The sequence below is a fragment of the Bos mutus genome, chromosome 9 (assembly GCF_027580195.1).
Source record: "Bos mutus isolate GX-2022 chromosome 9, NWIPB_WYAK_1.1, whole genome shotgun sequence".
Taxonomy (NCBI): domain Eukaryota; kingdom Metazoa; phylum Chordata; class Mammalia; order Artiodactyla; family Bovidae; genus Bos; species Bos mutus.
This window is the reverse complement of record NC_091625.1, coordinates 23367600-23391521: the sequence shown is the minus strand read 5'-3', so window position 1 is coordinate 23391521 and position 23922 is coordinate 23367600. Positions and strand designations below refer to the sequence as shown.

The 23922-nt window shown below is 39.6% G+C and overlaps 1 protein-coding gene across 2 annotated transcripts in view; it reads left to right on the top strand.

Annotated features, from left to right (window-relative positions):
* Nucleotides 1-23922, top strand: part of ME1 (malic enzyme 1) — a 220232-nt gene that overhangs the window by 32530 nt on the left and 163780 nt on the right. For both annotated transcript variants that reach the window (XR_011465320.1, XM_070376265.1), the window contains exons 2-3: nt 435-568; nt 8591-8740. Coding sequence is in view for 1 of the 2 variants with exons in the window: in XM_070376265.1 (XP_070232366.1) it covers nt 435-568; nt 8591-8740 (284 nt within the window). In the remaining variant the exon portion in view is untranslated. The remainder of the gene's footprint in view (nt 1-434; nt 569-8590; nt 8741-23922) is intronic.

The window sequence follows — 23922 nt, the reverse complement described above, 5'->3', positions numbered from 1 at the left end:
TGTGACAGAAAAACCCAAACAAAGGTTTTTCGCCAGCCCAATAGAAACACAGTATGTCATAGGCGACCTCCTCATGTTCCTCATTTTAAAATCTCTTAAAATAACTGCTATTCATTTTTCCATTTAATGATTCCAATACTGACAATTATATCTTCTTTCACTTGCGTGTCTTCAGATAATCTCCTCCTATGCATCACCTGATTTTATCCTAACAATATCTAAGCGACACGAATCTGAAAATGCTATCCTAATACTGAAAGGTGAGGAAACTGAGGTGTGGAGAGACCCCATGATTTTCTCACAGTCACATGGCTGTGCTTGAATGGATGCCAGATCTGATTTTCAATTCCATATACTTACTGATCTCACTGGTGTGTAGATAAGCATTTTGTCCTTTTCCCCCTCAAATTATTGCATTTTTCTTTTCTCTATAGGACTTGGCTTTTACCCTGGAAGAGAGGCAGCAACTGAACATTCATGGCCTGTTGCCACCCTCCTTCATCAGTCAGGATGTCCAGGTCCTTCGAGTACTTAAGAACTTTGAGCGTCTGAACTCTGATTTTGACAGGTAACATGTTCCTGAAGGTGATTTTTTTATGTTTCTCTGAGGCAGCTGTCTAGTTTATGTCTTATTAGATGAGCAAGTTTAAATATTTAGTGCTTTAGAAAGAGTAGTCAGCTTTGAGGAAGATTTGCCTGTAAATACAGTAATGTTTGTAAAAGAATTTATCCTGTGTAGGAACATCTGAAGAAGATAAAATTTTCTTTTCTAAACTGTATCCACAGAGAAATGACTTTTTTCTCCTGTGACAGAGTTGTTGCTCTCAAGGTCAGTTACGGGGAGATGCCATTCCAGACTAGGTGAAAGTGGCTTTGAGTCAGACCTCAAGTACATTTTAGGTGAAAGTGCACTGTTCAGGTTTCCAAGTGTGGCTCCAACACTGTTCAGAGTTTAGGTCACTTACTTTGTCTGCAATCCAGTTTCCATGTTTATACAAGGGTAAAGGTAACATTGTTCCCTACCTTTGGAATTAGCCAGCTGAAGTTGAAATCCCAGCTGTATCTCACGAGCATTGGATCGCTGAGTAAACCGTTACAACCACTGCCATGACCACTGCATGTGTCTCACTGTTTTCTTTGGACTCTTTTTGTATTGAAATGTTGCATGCGTGCATGCTAAGTGGTTTCAGCTGTGTCTGATTCTGTAACACTGTGGACTGTAGATCACCAGCCTCCTCTGTCCATGGGATTCTTCAGGCAAGAATAGTGGAATGGATTGCCATTTCTCCTCCAGGGGATTTTCCCGACCCAGGGATAGAACCTGCATCTCCTATGGCTCCTGCATTGCAGGTGGATTCATTACCACTTGAGCCACTAGGAAAGCCCCTTAAGGTGTTAAACCCACCTAAACCTCAGTTTTTCCATCTCTGGGTTGAAGAGAATAATAGTTACTTGAAAATGTTATTGTGAAGGTTAGAAGAGAGAGCTAACCCAGTATCTAGTAAGTCTTCATAATAGGGTTCTCCAGAGATACAGAACCAACAGGATGTATATGTGTGATTATATACATAATGAGAGGGGGAGGGGTTTATTGATTGATTACTTGATTTTGATTGTTAAGAATGAGCTCAAGTGGAGGCTTGGTCAGTCCTAAATCTGCAGGTAGACTGGCCAGCTGGAGCCCTGGGGAAGAATCTGATTCAAGTTCGAAGGCTTAAACTATTTTTTTGTTGAGGAGTTAGAGGGAAGGCCAGTCTTTGTTCCATTAAGGTTTTTAAATGATTGGATGAGGCCCACCAACATTATGGAGGGTACTCTGCTTTATTCAAAATACACCAATTTAGATGTGAGTCTCATCCAAAAACTACCTTCACAGAAAAGTCCAAAATAGTGGACCAGATATCTGGATACTGTGTCCCAGCCATGTTGACACATAAAATTAACCTCTCCTTTTCAACTTGGAAGCCATGACTTTCTCCTTAAACTAAACTTAATCTCTGCATAAAGACAATAAAAAGGTCATACTTGAGCCTAACATGATAGAACTAGCCCAGGAAAAACTGAAAACATGCTAACACTTTAACCTAAAAGAGAATGTAAAATCCTAAGGATATGTTTACTTTTCTCCTTGATATCTTTTAACTTTAATACTATGATGTAAAGTTAACATTTGACCCTTGAATCACACAGATTTGAATTATATGGGTCCGCCTATATGTGGATTTTTCTCAATAAATGCATCCTACAGTACTTACACAATCCATAGTTGATTGAATCTCTGAATGGGAACTACACTTGTAGAGGGCCAACTGTAAGGTATACCTGGATTTTTTGACTGTGTTAGGGTTGGCACCCTTAACCACCACATTGTTCAAAGCGTTCAGCTCAGTTCAGTCACTCAGTCGTGTCTGTTCAGTTCAGTTTAGGTGCTCAGTCGTGTCCGACTCTTTGTGACCCCATGAACTGCAGCACGCCAGGCCTCCCTGTCCATCACCAACTCCTGGAGTTCACCCAAACCCATGTCCATTGAGTCGGTGATGCCATACAACCATCTCATCCTCTGTCGTCCCCTTCTCCTCCTGCCCTCAATCTTTCCCAGCATCAGGGTCCTTTCAAATGAGCCAGCTCTCCGCATCAGGTGGCCAAAGTATTGGAGTTTCAGCTTCAACATCAGTCCCTCCAGGACTGATCTCCTTTAGCATAGACTGGTTGGATCTCCTTGCAGTCCAAGGAACTCTCAAGAGTCTTCTCCAACACCCAGTTCAAAAGCATCAATTTTTCAGTGCTCAGCTTTCTTTATAGTCCAACTCTCACGTCCATACATGACTACTGGAAAAACCATAGCCTTGACTAGACGGACTTTTGTTGGCAAACTGTATTCAAGTACTATGATATACAGTCAGTGCATCTTATGTAACATGATAAAGGGATAAAAGAGGGAAAAATTATATTTGTTTAAATATCTTTGCATATGTATTATACATATTTATATATGCACAGATATATATGTATTTATGTACACACAAATGTATTCATAACATAGTAAGGAAGAAATACTCATAATAATTGCACTCCTCATTTCTATAGCTGGTCGTATTATCACAGCTGATATTTATAACTGTCTTCTTCCCCTACCCATTTCACATTTCCCTTGCTTTCAGCAAGTACTTCAGCCAGTCTTGATTCTTCCCCTGGTAGCCAAATTTTTAATTCTGAAGGGTCTGGGCTCATTAGTAGTCCTATCGGAATTCGGTATTGTAGTTTTCCATTGACTTTAATTGTGGGGAGCCCCTAAGGGATCTCTTGTATTCCAGACATCCTTTTCCTTACCTCCATTATTGAGTGGTAGTCCAGTTTCCCTTTGGAGTCAGGATCGGTCACCCCCACCAGCACAGTAACTTACTTCTTTGCCTGTTGATTCAGAGGCATGTGGTACCCAGAGTGGTCAGTGGCGGTCTTAACTTCCAGTTCATTGGAATCATTGTCTCCCAGTAAGACATTCTTCCCTTTGGAATGAACACTTTGGGGCCAGCGGAGCATAAGATCTCAGGGACAGGAAGCAGGAATTGATAGTGGATCACTTGGGGGCTTCCCAGGTGGCTCAGTAGTAAAGAATCTGCCTGCCAGGCTGGAGTTGTAGGTTTGATCTCTGGGTCAGGAAGATCTCCTGGAGGAAGGAATGTGGCTGTCGCCCCCTCCAGTCCATAGGGTTGCAAAGAGTCAGACACGACTGAAATGACTAAGCACACACGCATAGTTGGGAATGACAGCGATGGTGCCACTTCTGTTTCGACCCCCCTTGATTCTGGGACCTGTGAATGCTGGCTGTGGGAGAAATAGAACCATATATTGGGCTCTGATTCAGAGCAGGTATAGCCTCCCAGAGAACCTTGCCCAGCTTTGCGACATGTTGCCCCCTAGCTGGTACTGTAACTGAATCTTCAGAAGGCCATTCCAGCATTCTGTTAAGCCAGCTGCTTTAGGATGTTGGGCAACATGTAAGATCAGTGGGTTCGATTAGCAGGACCCATTGCCTCACTTCATTTTCCCTGACGTGAGTTCCTTGGTCAGAAGCCATGCTGGGTAGAGTACCATGATGTTGAATGAGGCATCTTGTAAGTCCCTGGAGGGTAGTGTTGACAGGAGCATTGTATGCAGGGAAGGCAAGTCTTCATACAGAGTGAAGGTCTATTCCAGTAAGAGCCAATGCTGTTCCTTCCATGGTAGAACTTGTCCAATGTAATCAACTTGCCACCAGGGAGTTTGCTGATGACCACATGGGACAGTGCGTATCAGGGGCTCAGTGTCAGTCTCTGCTGCTGGCAGTTTGGGCCCTCAGCAGTGTCTGTGGCCAGGTCGGCCTTGAGGGTGGAAGTTCATGTTGCTGAGCTCATGGGTACCCTTTATCCCTGCCATGACCACTTCTTTTATGAGCCTGAAGGTGGTAATGGGCTTCCCAGGTGGCACAGTGGTAAAGAATCGGTCTGCCAAGCAGAAGATGTGAGTTTGGTCCCTGGGGTCAGGAAGATCTCCTGGAGGAGGAAATGGCAACCCACTCCAGTATTCTTGGCCTGGAGAATTCCACTGACAGAGGAGTCCATTGGGCTATAGTCCATGTGGTCGCAGTCAGACATGACTGAAGAGCACCCCTCCACACACACACAGGTGGTAATGGGTCAGCTGAGGAAAGGCTGACTCAGTTATTCATCCATGTGTATTTGCTTCTTAAACTTTACCATCCCTTCCATGTGTTTCTAAAGTCCTTCCTTTATTCTCTTTCATTTTTACTTTACATTCTTTTCCTGGGCCATTGTATCACTTGCCTCCTCAGAGCTAGTGACTTCGTAGTTTTATCGCAGAATGTCCCTCAAATACTGAGCATCAACTTAGTGTCAGATGCTCTTTTCAATACTGGGATTAGAGGCAATGATCTCTGCCCTCATGAAACTTAGGTAAATTATTTTTGAAAAGTAGTAAATGGTAAAATAATGAATGAATTATTTAATATGCTAGAAAGTGACAAATGCTTATGAAAAAAAGAAGATGGAGTGTGGTAAGAGGGACTGAGAATGCGAGGGGGTGGGTAGGGTCACTTTTCATTGTTTAGTTCCATGGTCAGGATGGACTTCAGTGAGAAGGTGGGTTATGAGTGAGTAATGAAAGGCAGTGAGACAGTTAGCCATGAGGAGACTGAGGAGCAGTGTTCTTTTAGCTGGCACATTCAGGGACCAACAGGGAGACGTGTGTCTGGAGCAGGATGAGTGAGTAGGAGAACAGTAGGTCAGGAGAAGAAGTTAGGTCATGGAGGATAGATTGTTAAAGATGGATTATGGAGGCCATAGTTGTAAGGCTTTTGCTGTTTCTCTGAGTGAAAGAGGGGCTCATTCAAGGTTTTGAACAGAAGGTCAGCATGATCTGAGCTATATTTCTAGAAAACTTTGCAATGTTGAGAATAGAATATAAGAGTATTTAGGAGACTTACAGGCAAAAGATGATGGTGATTTAGATCCTGGATGGTAGCAATGAAGGTGTGTAGATTTGGATAGATCTTGAAGCAAAATCACTGCAGATGGTGACTGCAGCCATGAAATTAAAAGATGCTTACTCCTTGGAAGAAAAGTTTTGACCAAACTAGACAGCATATTAAGAATTCTGCAGAGACATTACTTTGCTGACAAAAGCCCGTCTAGTCAAGGCTATGGTTTTTCCAGTAGTCATGTATGGATGTGAGAGTTGGACTATAAAGAAAGCTGAGTGCCGAAGAGTTGATGCTTTTGAACTGTGGTGTTGGAGAAGATGCTTGAGAGTCCCTTGGACTGCAAGGAGATCCATCCAGTCCATCCTGAAGGAAATCAGTCCTGAATATTCATTGGAAGAACTAATGTTGAAGCTGAAACTCCAAAACTTTGGCCACCTGATGCAAAGAGCTGACTCATTTGAAAAGACCCTGATTCTGGGAAAGATTGAAGGTGGGAAGAGAAGGGGACAGCAGAGGATGAGATGGTTGGATGGCATCACCGACTCAATGGGCATGAGTTTGAGTAAACTCCAGGAGTTTTGATGGACAGGGAGGCCTGGTGTGCTGCAGTCCATGGGGTCACAAAGAGTCAGACACGACTGAGTGACTGAACTGAACTGAAGCAAAGCTAGTTGTAAAGAATATGTCTGCCCGTGCAGGAGATATAAAAGAGGTTCAATCTGTGGGTTGGGAAGATCCCATGGAGGAGGGCATGGCAACCCACTCCAGTATTCTTGCCTGGAGAATCCCAGGGACAGGATCCTGGAAGGCCACAGTCCATGGGGTCACAAAGAGTTGGACATGACTGAAGCAACTTAGCACTGAATCAAAGCCAGCATAACCTCGTAATGTAATAGAGATGAGTGTTAGAAAGCCTCTAGAGCCCAGGAGAAAACAGCAAAGAAAGAAAAAAAGGAATGATCAGTGAAAAGGGAAAATCGAGAGAATCTGGTGACCTGGAATTCAGGTAAAGAGAGTGTATGGAGCTGTAGGGAAAACCACTTGTGTCAAGTGTCCTAAAAAGTGTTGACTTAGCGATGATGATTTCCACATGGCTAGATCAGTGTTAGCATCATCTTTTAAAAGTCATCATTTTCTTCCCAGTTGTTAGTGTTAGGAGTTGAAATAACATCTATTTGCCACGGATTAGAATCCTTGTGTCTCTGACTCCAAATTCTATGCATTTTCAACTATTTCAGAGAACGAGAATCAATCCAAAATGGCTGGTAGGACTATTAAGGACAGTTTTGCAAGATTCTTCCAAGTTGTACCAAACAGTTTAAGTTTTATTGTATAAACCACTGAAGATTACAAGTAATATGATAAGGTTGATATTTTAAAAGATAATTCTGGTTCAGAAATGCCTCTAGAAAGAAAAAGACCTCTTGATCTAAATAATTAGAAAAGTCCCTTAAACTTTCTTACCTTAGTAATTTTTAGGGTCATTGTTAACATTCCGTAGTTATTTTCTGCTTGTCATTTTTCTTGGCTCTTCAGTACTGCAAATTAAATGATGAAGTCTTTGTATTTAGTTAGTTAAGTTACTGTTTAAACTTTATCTATAGTGGTTTTTTTCATTTGTCTTTCATTTTAAAATAGGGATAAAGTCATTTAAATATTAAATAAAACTGTGCTGTTTCAGCCCTGATTTTAGTGTTTGAATGACACCAGCTCAGGTTATTGTTCTTTATTTTTTTAGATGATTAGGAATATTTCTTTATTTTTTTAGACTGCAACCTGATCCAATTTTTATTTTATTATTATTTTGGCTACACTGGGTCTTTGCTGTGGGGCTAGGGCTCTTCATTGTTGCGCACAGACTTTCTCTACTTGCGGTATGCAGGCTTCTCTAGTGAAGCATGGACTCTAAAGCATGAGGACTCTCTAGTTGCAGCGTGCGAGCTTAGTTGGCCCATGGCATGTGGGATCTTAGATCCCTGACCAGGGATCAAACCCATGTCCTCTGCATTGAAAGATGGGTTCTTAACTACTAGACCACCAGGGAAGTCCCAGGAATATTTCTAAAGTCTTTTTTGATCAGATGTTTTCTATGTGACCTAAAAATTACTGTATGTGTTCAGTAGCTGAGTCGTGTCCAATTCTTTGCTACCCCATGGACTGCAGCACACCAGGCTTCCCTGTCCTTCACCATCTCCCGGAGTTTGCTCAAATTCTTATCCATTGAGTCGGTGATGCTGTTTAACCATCTCATCCTCAGCCGCCCCCTTCTCCTTTTGTGTTCAGTTTTTCCCAGCATCAGGGTCTTTTCCAATTAGTTGGCTCTTTGCATGAGGTACTCGAAGTTTTGGAGCTTCAGCATCAGTCCTTCCAGTGAATATTCAGGGTTGATTTCCTTTAGCATTGACTGGTTTGATCTCCTTGCAGTCCAGGAGACTCTAGAGTCTTCCTCAGCACCACAATTTGAAAGCATCAGTTCTTCAGAACTCAGCCTTCTTTATGGTCCAACTCTCACATCTGTACATGACTACTGGAAAAATCATAGCTTTGCTATGTGGACCTTTGTTGGCAAAGTGATGTCTTTGCTTTTTAATACTTTGTCCAGGTTTGCCATAGCTTTCCTTCCAAAGGGCAAACATCTTTTAATTTCATGGCCACAGTCACCACCCACAGTGATTTTGGAGCCTAAGAAAATAAAATCTGTCACTGCTTCCACTTTTTCCCCTTCTGTTTGCCATGAAGTGATGGGACCAGATGCCATGATCTTCGTTTTTTGAATGTTGAGTTTTAAGCCAGCATTTTCACTCTCTTCTTTCACCCTCATCAAGAGGCTCTTTAGTGTCTCATTTTCTGCAATTAGAGTGGCATTATCTGCATATCTGAGGTTGTTATTTATCCTGCAAATTTTGATTATAGCTTGTAATTAATCTAGCCCAGCATTTCACATGATGTACTCTGCATATAAGTTAAATAAGTAGGGTGACAATTTACAGCTTTGTTGTACTCCTTTCCAGTTTTGAACCAGTGTATATGTTGTTGCAAACATTTAGTTTTATAAACAGCTATTTTATGACTGTGTTGGAATGCAGATCTAATTATGTCCCATTTCCACAGGTATCTTCTCTTAATGGATCTTCAAGATAGAAACGAAAAGCTCTTCTATAAAGTGCTGATGTCTGACATTGAGAAATTCATGCCTATCGTTTATACTCCCACTGTGGGTCTAGCTTGCCAACAATATAGTTTAGCATTTCGGAAGCCAAGGTATGTAAAGTTTTATTTTAAATACAGTTTGTGTCTTCATTTATTTTTTGTCAAGTTTTTGCTACAATTAAAAAAATTATGTAATGAGATAGAAGTTCAGAAAAATCTAAAACTTCATTTGGGCCCCTGGTGGCTCAGACGGTAAAGAATCTGCCTGCAATGCGGGAGACCTGGGTTCGATCCCTGAGTTGAGACGATCCCATGGAGGAGAGCATGGCAACCAGTTACAGCATCCTTGCATGGAGAATCCCCATGGATAGAGGAATGTGGTGGGCTAAAGAACATTAAATATAAATGTATATATGACATTTTAAAATATAGTGTTTCATTCCTAGATTTAAGATCATGGGGAAGTTATTTTTTATAAACCAATTTGTATTTCCTTTTACAGATACTAAATGAACATTTTTTGGGTAAAAAAGGTAGTTGATCATAACTAAGTTTGTCTTTGAGATAGTAATTGCCTCTATTATGTGTACATTTTGTAACTTAAAGATTTTAGATTTTCCTGAAAATAAGGAGTATTGTTATTTAGTCGCTAAATTGTGTGCGACTTCTGTGATGCAGTGGACTGTAGCTCATCAGGCTCCTCTATCCATGGGATTTGTGGGTTGCCATTTCCTTCTCCAGCAGATCTTCCTGACCAAGGGACTGAACCCAAGTCTCCTGAATTGGCAGGCGGGTTCTTTACCACTGACCCACCATAGAAGCCCAAGGAGTATATTATTTCCTAAATTCAGAGTTGGCATTAAACAGGCCCTTTTGTTGATTTCCTTTAAGTGAAATTGTAACCATCTTTAAAGATATGTAAAATATAAAATGTAGTTTTTTAAAACCATGGCTTTATCACATTACTTTAAATACTTTTGCAGCAAGGAACAATTGAAATAAATATTAATGCTTTTAACAGCAGCAACAACAAAAGCTCAAGTTGAATATTTATGTGCTGCTTATAGTTCTGAATTTAAAATAAAAAGAAATGTTTATAAGTTTCTATCACAAATATAAAAGCCTACTGTAAGTTCTGTCATTGAAAGGAATGTTTCAGAGGTAAGATCTGAAAGTTAGTAGATTTCACAAAGGTGTATTGATGTAGTGGTAATATTTTGCACATTTGTGCCAATTGCCTTTTTTATAAAGGAAATAATTAGCCACATTATCCCTTATATAAAGAGAATAATCAATTGTAGATGGTCTGTTTAATTTCTTTAATAGCACATATCTGTATTGCATTTATATAATGGCTATGTTAACAGAGAATTTTTTTTTCATAGAAAAACAAGAGTTAGAATTTAGCTGGTAACTGTATTATGATGAATAATTCTTTTTTGAGTATATAAATATTTTATTTTTAAATTAAGCAATGCTGCTGCTGCTAAAGTCGCTTCAGTCGTGTCTGACTCTGTGCGACCCCATAGACGGCAGCCCATCAGGCTCCACCATCCCTGGGATTCTCCAGGCAAGAATACTGGAGCAGGTTGCCATTTCCTTCTCCAATGCATGAAAGTGAAAAGTGAAAGTGAAGTCGCTCAGTGGTGTCCGACTCTTAGCGACCCCATGGACTGCAGCCTACCAGGCTCCATCCATGGGATTTTCCAGGCAAGAGTACTGGGTGGGGTGCCATTGCCTTCTCCAAATTAAGCAATACATGTTCATTATTGAAAAATGAGAAAATACAAATATACAAAAGAAGTATTTTAAGAATAACTAGTTTCATGATAACAAAAAAACTCGATGCAGTACTGTTTTCCTTATAGAAAGGATCATCTATATAAACTGTTGTTTACCTGTCAGGTTATAGGTAGGTAAGTAGATAGATAAATAAATAGGAGGGGAGAGGGAGAGGCAGAGATGGGGTGAGATGTAGCACAGCATTTGTATCAAAATGCTCACATGTATTAATTTTAGGTGACGTATTCATGGTATTCTATCAAATTTTATGCAGTATTTCAAATTATTTTTTAATTTTTTTATTGAACAATAATTGCTTTACAGAATTTTTTTTTTTTCTGTCAAGCCTCAACCTGAATCAGCCATAGGTATACATATATCCCCTCCCTTTTGAACCTCCCCCGTCTCCCTCCCCACCCCACCCCTATAGGTTGATACAGAGCCTCTGTTTGAGTTTCTTAGCCATATTTCTTAGCCAAGTTCCCATTGGCTATCTTGCATATGGTAATGTAAGTTTCCATGTTACTCTTCCCATGTGTCTCACCCTCTCCTACCCTCTCCCCATGTCCATAAGTCTATTCTCTGTCTGCTTGTCCATTGCTGCCCTATAAGTAAATTCTTGAAGACCATTTTTATAGATTCTGTATATATGGATTAGAATACAATGTTTATCTTTCTCTTTCTGACTTACTTCACTCTGTATAATAGGTTCTAGGTTCATCCACCTCATCAGAACTGACTCAAATGCATTTCTTTTTATGGCTGAGTAATATTCCTTCATGTATATGTACCACAACTTCTTTATCCATTCATTTGTTGATGGGTATCTAGGTTGCTTCCATGTTCTAGCTATTGTAAATCGTGCTGCAACGAACAATGGGATACATGTGTCTTTTTCAATTTTGGTTTCCTCAGGGTAGATGCCTAAGGAGTGGGATTGCTGGGTCATATGGTAGTTTTATTCCTAGTTTTTAAAGGAATCTTCATACTGTCTTCCATAGTGGCTGTATCAATTTACATTCCCACCAACAGTGTTAGAGTGTTCCCTTTTCTCCACACCCTGTCCAGCATTTATTGTTTGTAGACTTTTTGATGATCACCGTTCTGATTGGTGTGAGGTGATATCTCATTGTAGTTTTGATTTGCATTTCTCTAATAATGAGAGATGTTGAGCATCTTTTCATGTGTTTGTTAGCCATCTGTATGTCTTCTTTGGAGAAACGTCTGTTTAGGTATTTTTCCCACTTTAGTATTGGGTTGTTTGTTTTCCTGATATTGAGTTGTGTGAGCTGCCTATATATTTTGGAAATTAATCCTTTGTCAGTTGTTTCATTTGCTATTATTTTCTCCCATTCTGAGGGTTGTCTTTCCACCTTGCTTATAGTTTCCTTTGCTGTGCAAAAGCTTTTAAGTTTAATCAGGTCCCACTTGTTTACTTTTGGTTATATTTCCATTACTCTAGTAGGTGGGTCATCAGAGAAGGCAATGGCAACTCACTCCAGTACTCTTGCATGGAAAATCCCATGGATGGAGGAGCCTGGTGGGCTGCAGTCCATGGGTCGCTAAGAGTCAGACACGACTGACCGACTTCACTTTCACTTTTCACTTTTATGTATTGGAGAAGGAAATAGCAACCCACTCCAGTGTTCTTGCCTTGAGAATCCCAGGGATGGGGGAGCCTGGTTTGCTGTCATCTATGGGATCGCACAGAGTCGGACATGACTGAAGTGACTTAGCAGCAGCAGCAGCAGCAGCAGGAGGTGGGTCATAGAGGATCTTGCTTTGATTTATGTCATCGAGTGTTCTATGTTTTCCTCTAAGAGTTTTATAGTTTCTGGTCTTATATTTAGGTCTTTGATCCATTTTGAGTTTATCTTTGTGTATGGTGTTAGGAAATGCCCTAATTTCATTCTTTTACATGTAGCTGTCCAGTTTCCCCAGCACCTTTATTGAAGAGGCTGTCTTTGCCCCATTGTATCTTCTTGCTTCGTTTGTCAAATATAAGGTACCCATAGGTGCATGTGTTTATTTCTGGGCTTTCTATGTTGTTCCATTGGTCTATGTTTCTGTTTTTGTGCCAATACCATACTGTCTTGATGACTGCAGCTTTGTAGTATATTCTGAAGTCAGGCAGATTGATTCCTCCAACACCATTCTTCTTTCTCAAGATTGCTTTGGCTATTTGGGGTCATTTGTGCTTCCAGAGTTGACTCATTGGAAAAGACTCTGATGCTGGGAGGGATTGGGGGCAGGAGGAGAAGGGGACGACAGAGGATGAGATTGCTGGATGGCATCACTGACTCGATGGACGTGAGTCTCAGTGCACTCCGGGAGTTGGTGATGGACAGGGAGGCCTGGCGTGCTGTGATTCATGGGGTCGCAAAGAGTCGGACATGACTGAGTGACTGAACTGAACTGAACTGTGCTTCCATATGAATTGTGAAATTCTTTGTTCTAGTTCTGTGAAAAATGTCATTGGTAATTTGATAGGGATCGGGTTAAATCTGTAGATTGCTGATTCTTCCTACCCAGGAACATGGAATATCTCTCCATCTGTTTATGTCATCTTTGATTTCTTTCATTCAGTTCAGTCGCTCAGTCATGTCTGACTCTTTGCAACCCCATGAACTGCAGCATGCCAGGCCTCACTGTCCATCACCAACTCCCGGAGTCCACCCAAACCCATGTCCGTCGAGTCGATGATGCCATCTAACCATCTCGTCCTCTGTCGTCTCCTTCTCCTCCTGCCCTCAATCTTTCCCAGCATCAGAGTCTTTTCCAATGAGTCAGCTCTTTGGATCAGGTGGTCAAAATATTGGAGTTTCAGCCTCAACATCAGTCCTTCCAGTGAACACCCAGGACTGATCTCCTTTAAGATGGACTGGTTGGATTTCCTTGCAGTCCAAGGGACTCTCAAGAGTCTTCTCCAACACCACAGTTCAAAAGCATTAATTCTTCGGCATTCAGCTTTCTTTATAGTCCAACTCTCACCTCCATACATGACCACTAGAAAAACCATAGCCTTGACTAGATGAACCCTTGTTGGCAAAGTAATGTCCCTGCTTTAATATGCTGTCTAGGTTGATTATAGCTTTCCTTCCAAGGAGCAAGCATCTTTTTATTTCATTGCTGCAGTCACCATCTGCAGTGATTTTGGAGCCCAGAAAATAAAGTCAACCGCTGTTTCCCCATCTATTTCCCATGAAGTGATGGGACCGGATGCCATGATTTTAGTTTTCAACTTTTTCACTCTCCTCTTTCACTTTCATCAAGAGGCTCTTTAGTTCTTTTTCACTTTCTGCCATAAGGGTGGTGTCATCTGCATATCTGAGGTTATTGATATTTCTCCGGAAATCTTGATTCCAGCTTGTGCTTCATCAAGCCCAGTGTTTCTCATGATGTACTCTGCATCTAAGTTAAATAAGCAGGGTGATGATACACAGCCTTGATGTACTCCTTTTCCTATTTGGAACCAGTCTGTTGTTCTTTTATTAGTGTCTTATAATTTTCTGTGTACAGTTCTTTTGTCTCTTTAGGTAAGTTTATTCCTAGATATTTAATTCTTCTTGTTGCAGTGGTGAATGGGATTGATTCCTTAATTTCTTCTTTTGAGTTTTGATTGTTAGTATAGAGAAATGCAAGTGATTTCCGTGTATTGATGTATCCTGCAACTTTGCTAAATTCACTGATTAGCTCTAGTAATTTTCTGATACTGTCTTTAGGGTTTTCTATGTAGCGTATCATGTCATCTGCAAACAGTGAGAGCTTTGCTGCTGCTTTTCCGATCTGGATTCCTTTTATTTCTTTTTCTTCTCTGATTGCTGCTGCTAGGACTTCCAGAACTATGTTGAGACACCCTTTTCTTGTTCCTGATATTAGGGGGAATGCTTTGTGTTTTTCACCATTGAGAATAATGTTTGCTGTATGCTTAAAATGTATGACTTCCCTGGTGGCTCAAACGGTAAAGTGTCCGCTTGCAATGCAGGAGACCCAGGTTCGATCCCTGGTTTGGGAAGATCCCCTGGAGAAGGAAATGGCAACCCACTGCAGTACTCTTGCCTTCAAAATCCCATAGACAGAGGAGCCTGGTAGGCTACAGTCCATGGGGTCCCAAAGAGTCAGACATGACTGAGCAACTTCATTTTCTTTTCTATCATATATGGCCTTTACTATGTTGAGGTAGGTTCCTTCTATGCCCATTTTTTCAAGAGTTTTAATCATACATGGGTGCTGAATTTTGTCAAAGGCTTTTTCTGCTTCTGCTGAGATCATATGGTTTTTAACTTTTAATTTGTTAATATGGTGTATCACATTGATTGATTTGCATATAGTGAAGCATCCTTGCATCCCTGGAATAAACCCAACTTGACATTGGTGTATGAGCTTTTTGATGTGTTGCTGAATTCTGTTTGTTAAAATTTTGTTGAGGATTTTTGCATCTGTGTTCATCAGTGATACTGGCCTGTAGTTTTCTTTTTGTGTGTTGTCTTTGCTTTTGGTATCAGGGTGACGGTGGCCTCGTAGAATGAGTTTAGAAGTGTTCCTTCCTCTGCCATTTTTTGAAAGAGTTTTAGAAGGCTAGGCATTAGCCCTTCTGTGAATGTTAGATAGAATTCTCCTGTAAAGGCATCTGGTCCTGGGCTTTTGTTTTTTTGGCAGATTTTGGTCAGAGCTTCAGTTTCAGTGCTTTTAATTGGGTTGTTCATAATTTCTGTTTCTTCCTGGTTCTGTCTTGGAAGATTGATCTTTTCTAAGAGTCTGTCTGTTTCTTCTTCCAGGTTCTCCATATATTTGTTCATGATAGTCTCTTATAATCCTTTGTATTTCTGCATTGTCTGTTGTAACCTCTCCTTTTTCATTTCTAATTTTGTTGATTTGATTCTTCTTTTTTTCTTAATAAGTCTCGCTAAAGGTTTGTCGATTTTGTTTATCTTCTCAAAGAACCAACTTTTAGTTTTATTAATCTTTACTATTGTTTCTTTCATTTCTTTTTCATTTATTTCTGGTCAGATCTTTATGATTTCTTTCCTTCTACTAATTTTGGGGGTTTTTGGTTCTTTTTTTTCCATTTGGTTTAGGTGTAAAGTTAGGTTGTCTATTCAATGGTTTTCTTGTTTCTTGAGGTGGGATTGTATTGTTATAAACTTCCTTCTTAGGACTGCTTGCTGCATCCCATGGGTTTTGAGTTGTCATGTTTTCATTGTCATTTGTTTCTAGAAATTTTTTGATTGCCCTTTTGACTTCTTCAGTAACCTGTTGGTTATTGAGAAACACATTGTTTAATCTCCATGTATTCGTGTTTCCTACAGTTTTTTCTTGTAATTTATATCTAGTCTCATAGCATTGTGGTTGGAGAAGATGCTTGATACAATTTAACTTTGTTACATTTACTGAAATTTGATTTTTGACCCAAAATGTGGTCTATTCTGGAGAACGTTCCATTTAAACTTGAGAAGAAGGTGTATTCTTCTGCATTGGGGTGGAATGTCCTGAAGATAACAATGAGATGCATCTCATCTAATATATCACTTAAGACTTGTGTTTCCTTATTAGTTTTCTGTTTTGATGATCTGTCCATTGGTGTGAGTGGGGTGTTAAACGTCTCCTACTATTATTGTGCTACTGTCAGTTTTTGCTTTTGTCTGTTAATGTTTGTCTTATGTATTGAGGTGCTTCTATGTTGGGTGCATTGATATTTACAATTATTATGTCTTCCTCTTGGATTGATCCCTTGATCATTATGTAGTGTCCTTCCTATCTCTTGTAATCTTCTTTATTTTAAGGTTTATTTTGTCTAATATGAGTATTGTTAATCCAGCTTTCTTTTGCTTCCTATTTGCATGGAATATATTTTTCCATCCTCTAATTTGCAGGCTATATGTGTCTTGAGGTCTGAAGTCGGTTTCTTGTAGACGTCATGTATGTGGGTCTTGTTTTTGTATCCATTCAGCCAGTCTGTGTCTTTTTGTTGGAGCATTTAATCCATTTACATTTAAAGTAATACATATTCTGATTGCCATTTTCTTAATTGTTTGGGGTTGATTTTGTAGATCTTTTTTCTTCTCTTGTATTTCTTGAGTATATAAGTCCCTTTAACATTTGTTGTAAAGCTGATTTGGTGGTACTGAATTCTCTTAACTTTTGCTTGTCTGAAAAACTTTATTTCTCCATAAATTTTCAATGAGATCCTTCCTGGGTACAGTCACCTTGGTTGTAAATGTTTCCCTTTCAGTACTTTAAATATATCCTGCCATTCCCTTCTGGCCTGCAGAGTTTCTGCTGGGAGATCAGGGTTTACATGTATGGGGTTTCCCTTGTATGTTACTTGTTGCTTTTCCCTTGCTGCATTTAATATTCTTTCTTTGTGTTTAGTCTTTATTAGTTGATTAGTATGTGTCTTGGCATGTTTATCCTGTATGGAACTCTTTGCACCTCTTGGACTTTATTGGCTGTTTCCTTTTCCATGTTGGGTAAGTTTTCAACTATACTCTCTTCAAAAATTTTCTTATATCCTTTCTTTCTCTCTTCTTCTTCTGGGACCCCTAATATTTGAATGTTGATGTGTTTGATATTGTCCCAGAAGTCTCTTAGACTATCCTCAGTTCTTTTCATTCTTTTTACTTTATTCTGCTCTTCAGAAGTTATTTCCACCACTTTATCTTCCAGCTCACTGTTTCGTTCTTCTGCTTCAGTTATTCTGCTGTTGATTCCTTCTTAGAGTATTTTTAATTTCAGTAATTGTGTTGTTTGTCTCTGTATGTTTATTCTTTAATTCTTCTAGGTCTTTGTTAATTGATTCTTAACATTTTCTGTGTTCAAGGTTTTTGATCATCTTTATTATCATTATACGGAATTATTTTTCAGATAGTTTGCCTATCTCCTTTTCATTTATTTGGACTTCTGTATTTCTGGTTTGTTCCTTCATTTGTGTAGTATTTCTCTGCCTTTTCATAATTTTTTTTTAACTTACTGTGTCTGAGGTCTCCTTTTCCCAGGCTTCAAGGTTGAATTCTTTCTTCCTTTTGGTTTCTCCCCTCCTAAGGTTTGTCCAGTGGTTTGTGTAAGCTTCATATAATATAGGGTGAGATTTATGCTGAGTTTTTATTTGTTTGCTTGTTTTTCCTCTAATGGACAAGACTGAGTGAGGTGGTAATCATGTCTGCTGGTGACTGGGTTTGTATTTTTGTTTTGTTTGTCGTTTAGATGAGGTGTCCTGCACAGGGTGCTACTGGTGGTTGGGTGATGCTGGCTCTTGTATTCAAGTGGTTTCCCGTGTGTTAGTTCTCACTAGTCGATACTCCCTAGCATTAGTTCTCTGGTAGTGTAGGGTCTTGGAGTCAGTGCTCCCTCTCCAAAGGCTCAGGGCTTGATCTCGAGTTTTGTGTGGTTCTGTATGTTCTTTTCCCCTGGTCAGGTACTCTTGTCTGCTCTCAGCTGGTGTTCTGTATGCACTTCTGTGTCTGAAGGTGTATTCCTGATGTATCTGTGGAGAGAGAGGTACCCCATATCCATCTACTCCTCCGCAATCTTGTTCTCCTTTTTTTTTTTTTTCCCATTTGTGCTTTCTAGTTTCACTGGCTCATAAGGTGGCTGGGCCCAGAGGTCTCCCAGCTGGTGCTTCAGATCCGAGTCTGTATTGCAAAGTCAGAATTTGAAATGTAAAAGAACACTTTACTAACAGAAAGTAAACTTCCCATAATTATTTGTAAATGATCACTTTATGGCAGTTTTCTGTCATGTGGATCTTTAATGTGTATATTTTGTTAAATTTTTGATGATTTTTGAAGATATTTTATTGAGATAATATTTGAAATGTTTCAGGTAAATAATGGAACAGTTGATTTGACATTTAGATACATTACAAAATGATCACCACAGTAAGTTGTCTAGTAACTGCCCCTACACAAAGTTATTACAGTGTTATTGACTATCTTCCTTATGCTGTATATTGTATCCCTGTAACTTAACTGAAAATTTGTAGCTCTTAATCTTCTTCACCTTTTTTGTCCAATTCCCCACCCTGCCCACCTGTGATAACCATCTGTTTGTTCTTTGTATGTATGAGTCTGTTTTCTTTCTGTTTATTTTGTTTTTTAGATTCAACGTATTAGTGACATCATATGGTATTTGTGGTATTTGTCTTTCTCTTGACTTATTTGACTTAACGTGATACCCTGGATCCTCCCAGTTGTTCCAAATAGCAAGATTTAATCCTTTTTATGAGTAATATTCCATTGTGTGTGTGTGTGTGTATGTTTGTGTGTGTGTGTGTGTGTGTGTGTGTATATGACCATAGTGTGGTGTCAGTCACTCAGTCATGTCTGACTCTTGGCGACTCCATGGACTGTAGCCCACCAGGATCCTCTGTCCATGAGATTTCCCAGGCAAGAATACTGGAGTGAGTTGCCATTCCCTTCTCCAGGGGATCTTCCCAACACAGGGATCAAAATCTGGGTCTTCCCCAATGCAGGCAAATTCTTTCCCATCTGAGCCACAGGGGAAGTCCATATGTGACCATATATATAGTAAATATATATATGTATATATCACATCTTTTTTATCTATTCATTTATCACTACTTAGTTTATTTGTATATCTTGGCTGCTGTAAATACTTCTGCAATGTACATTTTCTTCAAGTATATACCCAAAAGTAAAATAGCTGGATCATGTAGTAGTTCAATTTTTAATTTTTTTAAGGAGCCTCCATAATATTTTCTGTAGTGGCTGCAGCAATGTGCAGTCTTACCAATGTTCCCTTTTCTCCACATTCTCACCAACACTTGTTAATTTGTTGTCTTTTTGCTGATAGCCATTCTGACAGGTGTTAGGTGGTATCTCATTGGTGGTTTTTATTTGCGTTTCCCTGATGATTAGTGATGTTAATAATCTTAATTTATTTTAGATGTTAATCCCTTATTGGACATATATTTGCTATATCTTGGGTGAGTTTTGCTTTGTCTACCTCCTAGGTCACTGGTTTGTTCTTCTGTACCATCTAATCAACTGCTAAATCTAATTTGTACCATCTAATTCAGTCCTTCTAGTGTGTTTTTCTTTCAGTTATTCTTCAACTCTGATTGGTTCATTGTTAACATTTTTTAACTCTTTGTTGAAATTTTCACTGTTTTCGTCCATTTTTCCTCCCAATTTTGGTGATCCTCTTTATGATCATTACCTCGAATTCTTTTTTAAGTGTATTACTTATCTCTGTTTCATTTAGTTCACTTTCTGAGATTTTGTCTTTGTTCTTTCAGTTGGGACATAGTCCTCTGTCTTCTCATTTTATCTAATTCTCTTTTTGTATCTGTGTAGTACTTAAGTCTGTTATGTCTCCTAGTCTTGGAAAAGAGGTCTTCTGTAGGAGACATTCCATGAGTCCTAGCAATGCACTCCTCTCTGGTCATTAGAGCTGTGTGCACTGGGAGTGCTTCCTATGTGGGCTGCATGTGCCATTAGTTGGGGTGGAGCTGACTCCCCTCTGCCCAGCCCTGTGTGGTTACTGTGGGTACAGCCCAGGGTGGAACAGGCCCCAGAGTTAATGGGCTGGAGGGAGGATTCAAAGATGGTGCTTGCCAGCATCTGTATCAGCATGGTGCAATGAGAGACCCAACCCCAGGGGTGTCCCAGCTGCCTCCTGTCTGTCTGGAATGCTTTCCAAGATCAACAGGTGGGTCTTACACAGGCACCTCTCAAATTACTACCATTGCGCTAGGACTCAGCTTGTGAGATTTTCTTCTCACCCTTTAAGGGGGAGTCTCTGGCTCCTGTATCTCTCCTGCTCTCCCAAATGTAAGCTCCACTGGTTTTCAAAGCCACATGTTCTAGGGACTCATCTTCTGGTACAGGATCCCTAGGCTGGGGAGCCCACAGTGGGCTCAGACCCTTTGTTCCTCGGGGAGGACCACTGTGATGGTGATAGTCTTCCTGTTTTTGGGTCGCTAGCAGGGTCGGTCATGTGGGTCCTGAGTAAGCTGTGTCTTTACTTCTTCTATGTATCCATTTCATTGTGGCTCCTCTCTCTATGTATTTTAGTTCAGTTCAGTCACTCAGTCGTGTCCAACTCTTTGTGACCCCATGGACTGCAGAACACCAGGCTTCCCTGTCCATCACTAACTCCCAGAGCTTACTCAGACTTATGTCCATCGAGTCAGTGATGCCATCCAACCATCTCATCCTCTGTCATCCCCTTCTCCTCCTGCCTTCAGTCTTTCCTAGGTTCAGGGTCTTTTCCAATGAGTCAGTTCTTCACATCAGGTGGCCAAGGTATTGGAGTTTCAGCTTCAGCATCAGTCCTTCCAATAAATATTCAGGACTGATCTCCTTTAGGATGGACTGGTTGGATCTCCTTGCAGTCCAGGGACTCTCAAGAGTCTTCTCCAACACCACAGTTCAAAAGCATCAATACTTTGGTGCTCAGCTTTATGGTCCAACTCTCACATCCATATGTGACTACTGGATAAAACCATAGCTTTGGCTAGATGGACTTTTTTTGGCAAAGTAACATCTCTCCTTTTTAATATGCTGTCTAGGTTGATCATAGCTTTTCTTCCAGGGAGCAAGCATCTTTTAATTTCATGACTGCAGTCACCATTTGCAGTGATTTTGGAACCCCCCAAAATAAAGTTTCTCACTGTTTCCATTGTTTCCCCATCTATTTGCCATGAAGTGATGGGATCAGATGCCATGATCTTAGTTTTTTGAATGTTGAGTTTCAAGCCAACTTTTTCACTCTTCTCTTTCACTTTCATCAAGAGGCTCTTTCGTTCCTCTTTGCTTTCTGCCATAAGAGTGGTGTCATCTGCATACTGGAGGTTATTGATATTTCTCCTGGCAATCTTGATTCCAGCTTGTGCTTCATCTAGCCTGGCATTTCATATGATGTGTTACGAAATGTTATATATCTTTAGTTGTGAAAAAACTTTTCTGCTAGTCTTTTGTTGTTATTGTTCAGTTGCTAAGTCATGTCCAACTCTTTGCGACCCCATGGACTGCAGCACGCGAGGCCTTCCTGTCCATCACCAGCTCCCATAGTTTACTCAGACTCATGTCCATTGAGTTGGTGATGCCATCTAACCGTCTCATCCTCTGTCACCTCCTTCTCCTCCTGTCCTCAGTCTTTCCCAGCATCAGGGTCTTGTCCAATGAGTAGGCTTTTCATATCAGATAGCCAAAGTATTGGAGCTTCAGCTTTAGCATCAGTCCTTCCAGTGAATATTCATGGTTGATTTCCTTTAGGATTGACTGGTTTGATCTCTTTGCCATCCAAGGGACTCTTAAGAGTCTTCTCTAGCACCACAATTCGAAAGCATCATTTCTTTGGTGCTTAGCCTTCTTTATAGTCCAGTTCTCACATCTGTACATGACTACTAGAAAAGCCATAGCTTTGACTATACGGACCTTTGTTGGCAAAATAATGTCTCCGGTTTTTAATATGCTGTGTAGGTTTGTCATAGTTTTTCTTCCATGGAGCAAGTATCTTTAATTTTTTATTTGTAAAACGTATATATTTTATTGAAGTATAGTTGACTTACAGTGTTGCAGGTGCAGAGCAAGGTGATTCAGTTATACAAATACACATATATTATTTTTGAAATTATTTTCCAGCTTAGATTATTACAAGATATTGACTGTAGTTCACTGTTCTATACAGTAAACCTTTGTTGCTTGTTGCATATCTATTTTTTTTTTTGGAAATCTTGTATTCTACTCATACTAAGTCAAACAAGTAGAATCAAAATGTCATAATGTTTTTTAGTTAGGCAAAAATTCATTTTCTTAAATATATGTATTATATGTATATATATACACACAAAAGCTTTTCTACTACACTTGATAAAGGCTTGGGAAAGAACATCAAAAAAAGAGGAGACAGAGAAATTGGAGAATATAGACTAAATGAAATGGAAGCACTGAATATTAAATAGAAAAAGTGAAACAAATCAGGTAAAAGTAAAATCAGCATATAGTTCAGTTGTTTTTAAACAGGACTACTCATTATAAACATATCTGGAACTCTGGAGAAAAAAAGCCATACCTGAGCATTTGTATTTTTCAAAAAACTTCAAGATAATTCTGATATGCATCTGGATTTTAAAAGTGGTAACAGGTTTTTCTATTAGATCTTAGTTTTGGTGATTTAGAGTTCTATTATTTTTCTGTTGACCAATCATAATACAGTGGTATTAAGTGAGTAATAGTTAAATAATCACAATAGTGAAAGATGTTTATCAGTTTTCACAATCAATAGCCAGATAGAAAATAAAAGATAATTACAGTTGCAAGCCATAATGGGAACATGGATTAACTTAACAATATAAAATAACTACATACAATTTGAGGGGGTCAAGCAGAGTGATGTGGTAAGTGGAATTGCATACAAGGACGTGTTTTCATCCACCTAGGCAGTCTCTGTCTTTTAGTTGGTGCATTTAATCCATTTACATTTAAGGTAGTTATTGATATGTATGATCCTATTACCATTTTCTTGTTTTGGGTTTATTTTCTGTAGGTCTTTTCCTTGTCTTGTGTTTCCTGCATAACGAAGTTCCTTTAGCATTTGTTGTAAGGCTGGTTTGGTGGTGCTAAATTCTCTTTAACTTTTGCCTGTCTGAAAGCTTTTGATTTCTCCCATCAAATCTGAAGGAGAGTCTTGCTGGGTGGAGTATTCTTGGTTGTAGATTATTCCGTTTCATCACTTTAAATATATCATGCCATTTCTTTCTGGCTTATGGAGTTTCTCTAGATGGGAGTACCCTTGCTTGATACTTATTTTTCCCTTGTTGCTTTTAATATTTTATCTCTGTCTTTAATTTTTCTCAGTTTGATTACTATGTGTCTTGGAGTATTCCTCCTTGGGTTTCTCCTTCCTGGGACTCTCTGTGCTTTCTGGACTTGGTTGACTATTTCCTTTCCCATGTTCAGGAGGTTTTCCGCTATTATCTCTAAAAAGTGTTTTCTCAGTCTTTTCTCTCTCTCTGTTCCTTCTGCAAATGTTGGTGCATTCAGTGTTGTCCCAGAGATCTCTTAGGCTGTCTTTATTTCTTTTCTTTCTTTTTTTCTGTATTCTGTTCTGCAGCAGTGATTTCCACCATTCTGTCCTCCAGGTCATTTATCCATTCTTCTGCTCAGTTATTCTGCTATTGATTCCTTCTAGTGCATTATTTGCCTCTTTTTGTTCTTTAGTTCTTTGGTAAACATTTCTTGTGTCTTCTCAGTCTTTGTCTCAATTCTTTTCCCGAGATCCTGGATCATCTTCACTCTTACTATTCTGAATTCTTTTTCTGGAAACTTGCCTATCTCCACTTAATTTAGTTGTTTTTCTGGGGTTTTATCTTGTCTATTCACCTGCAACATAACTTTCTGCTTTTTCACCATGATTAACTTCCTGTAATATGTTTTTGTTTTAGCCACTGTGAGACTGTGGTTCTTGCTTCTTCAGTCTGCCCTCTGATGGCTGAGGCTAAGAGGCTTGTGTAAGCTTCTTGAGAGGGACTGGCGATGGGAGAAACT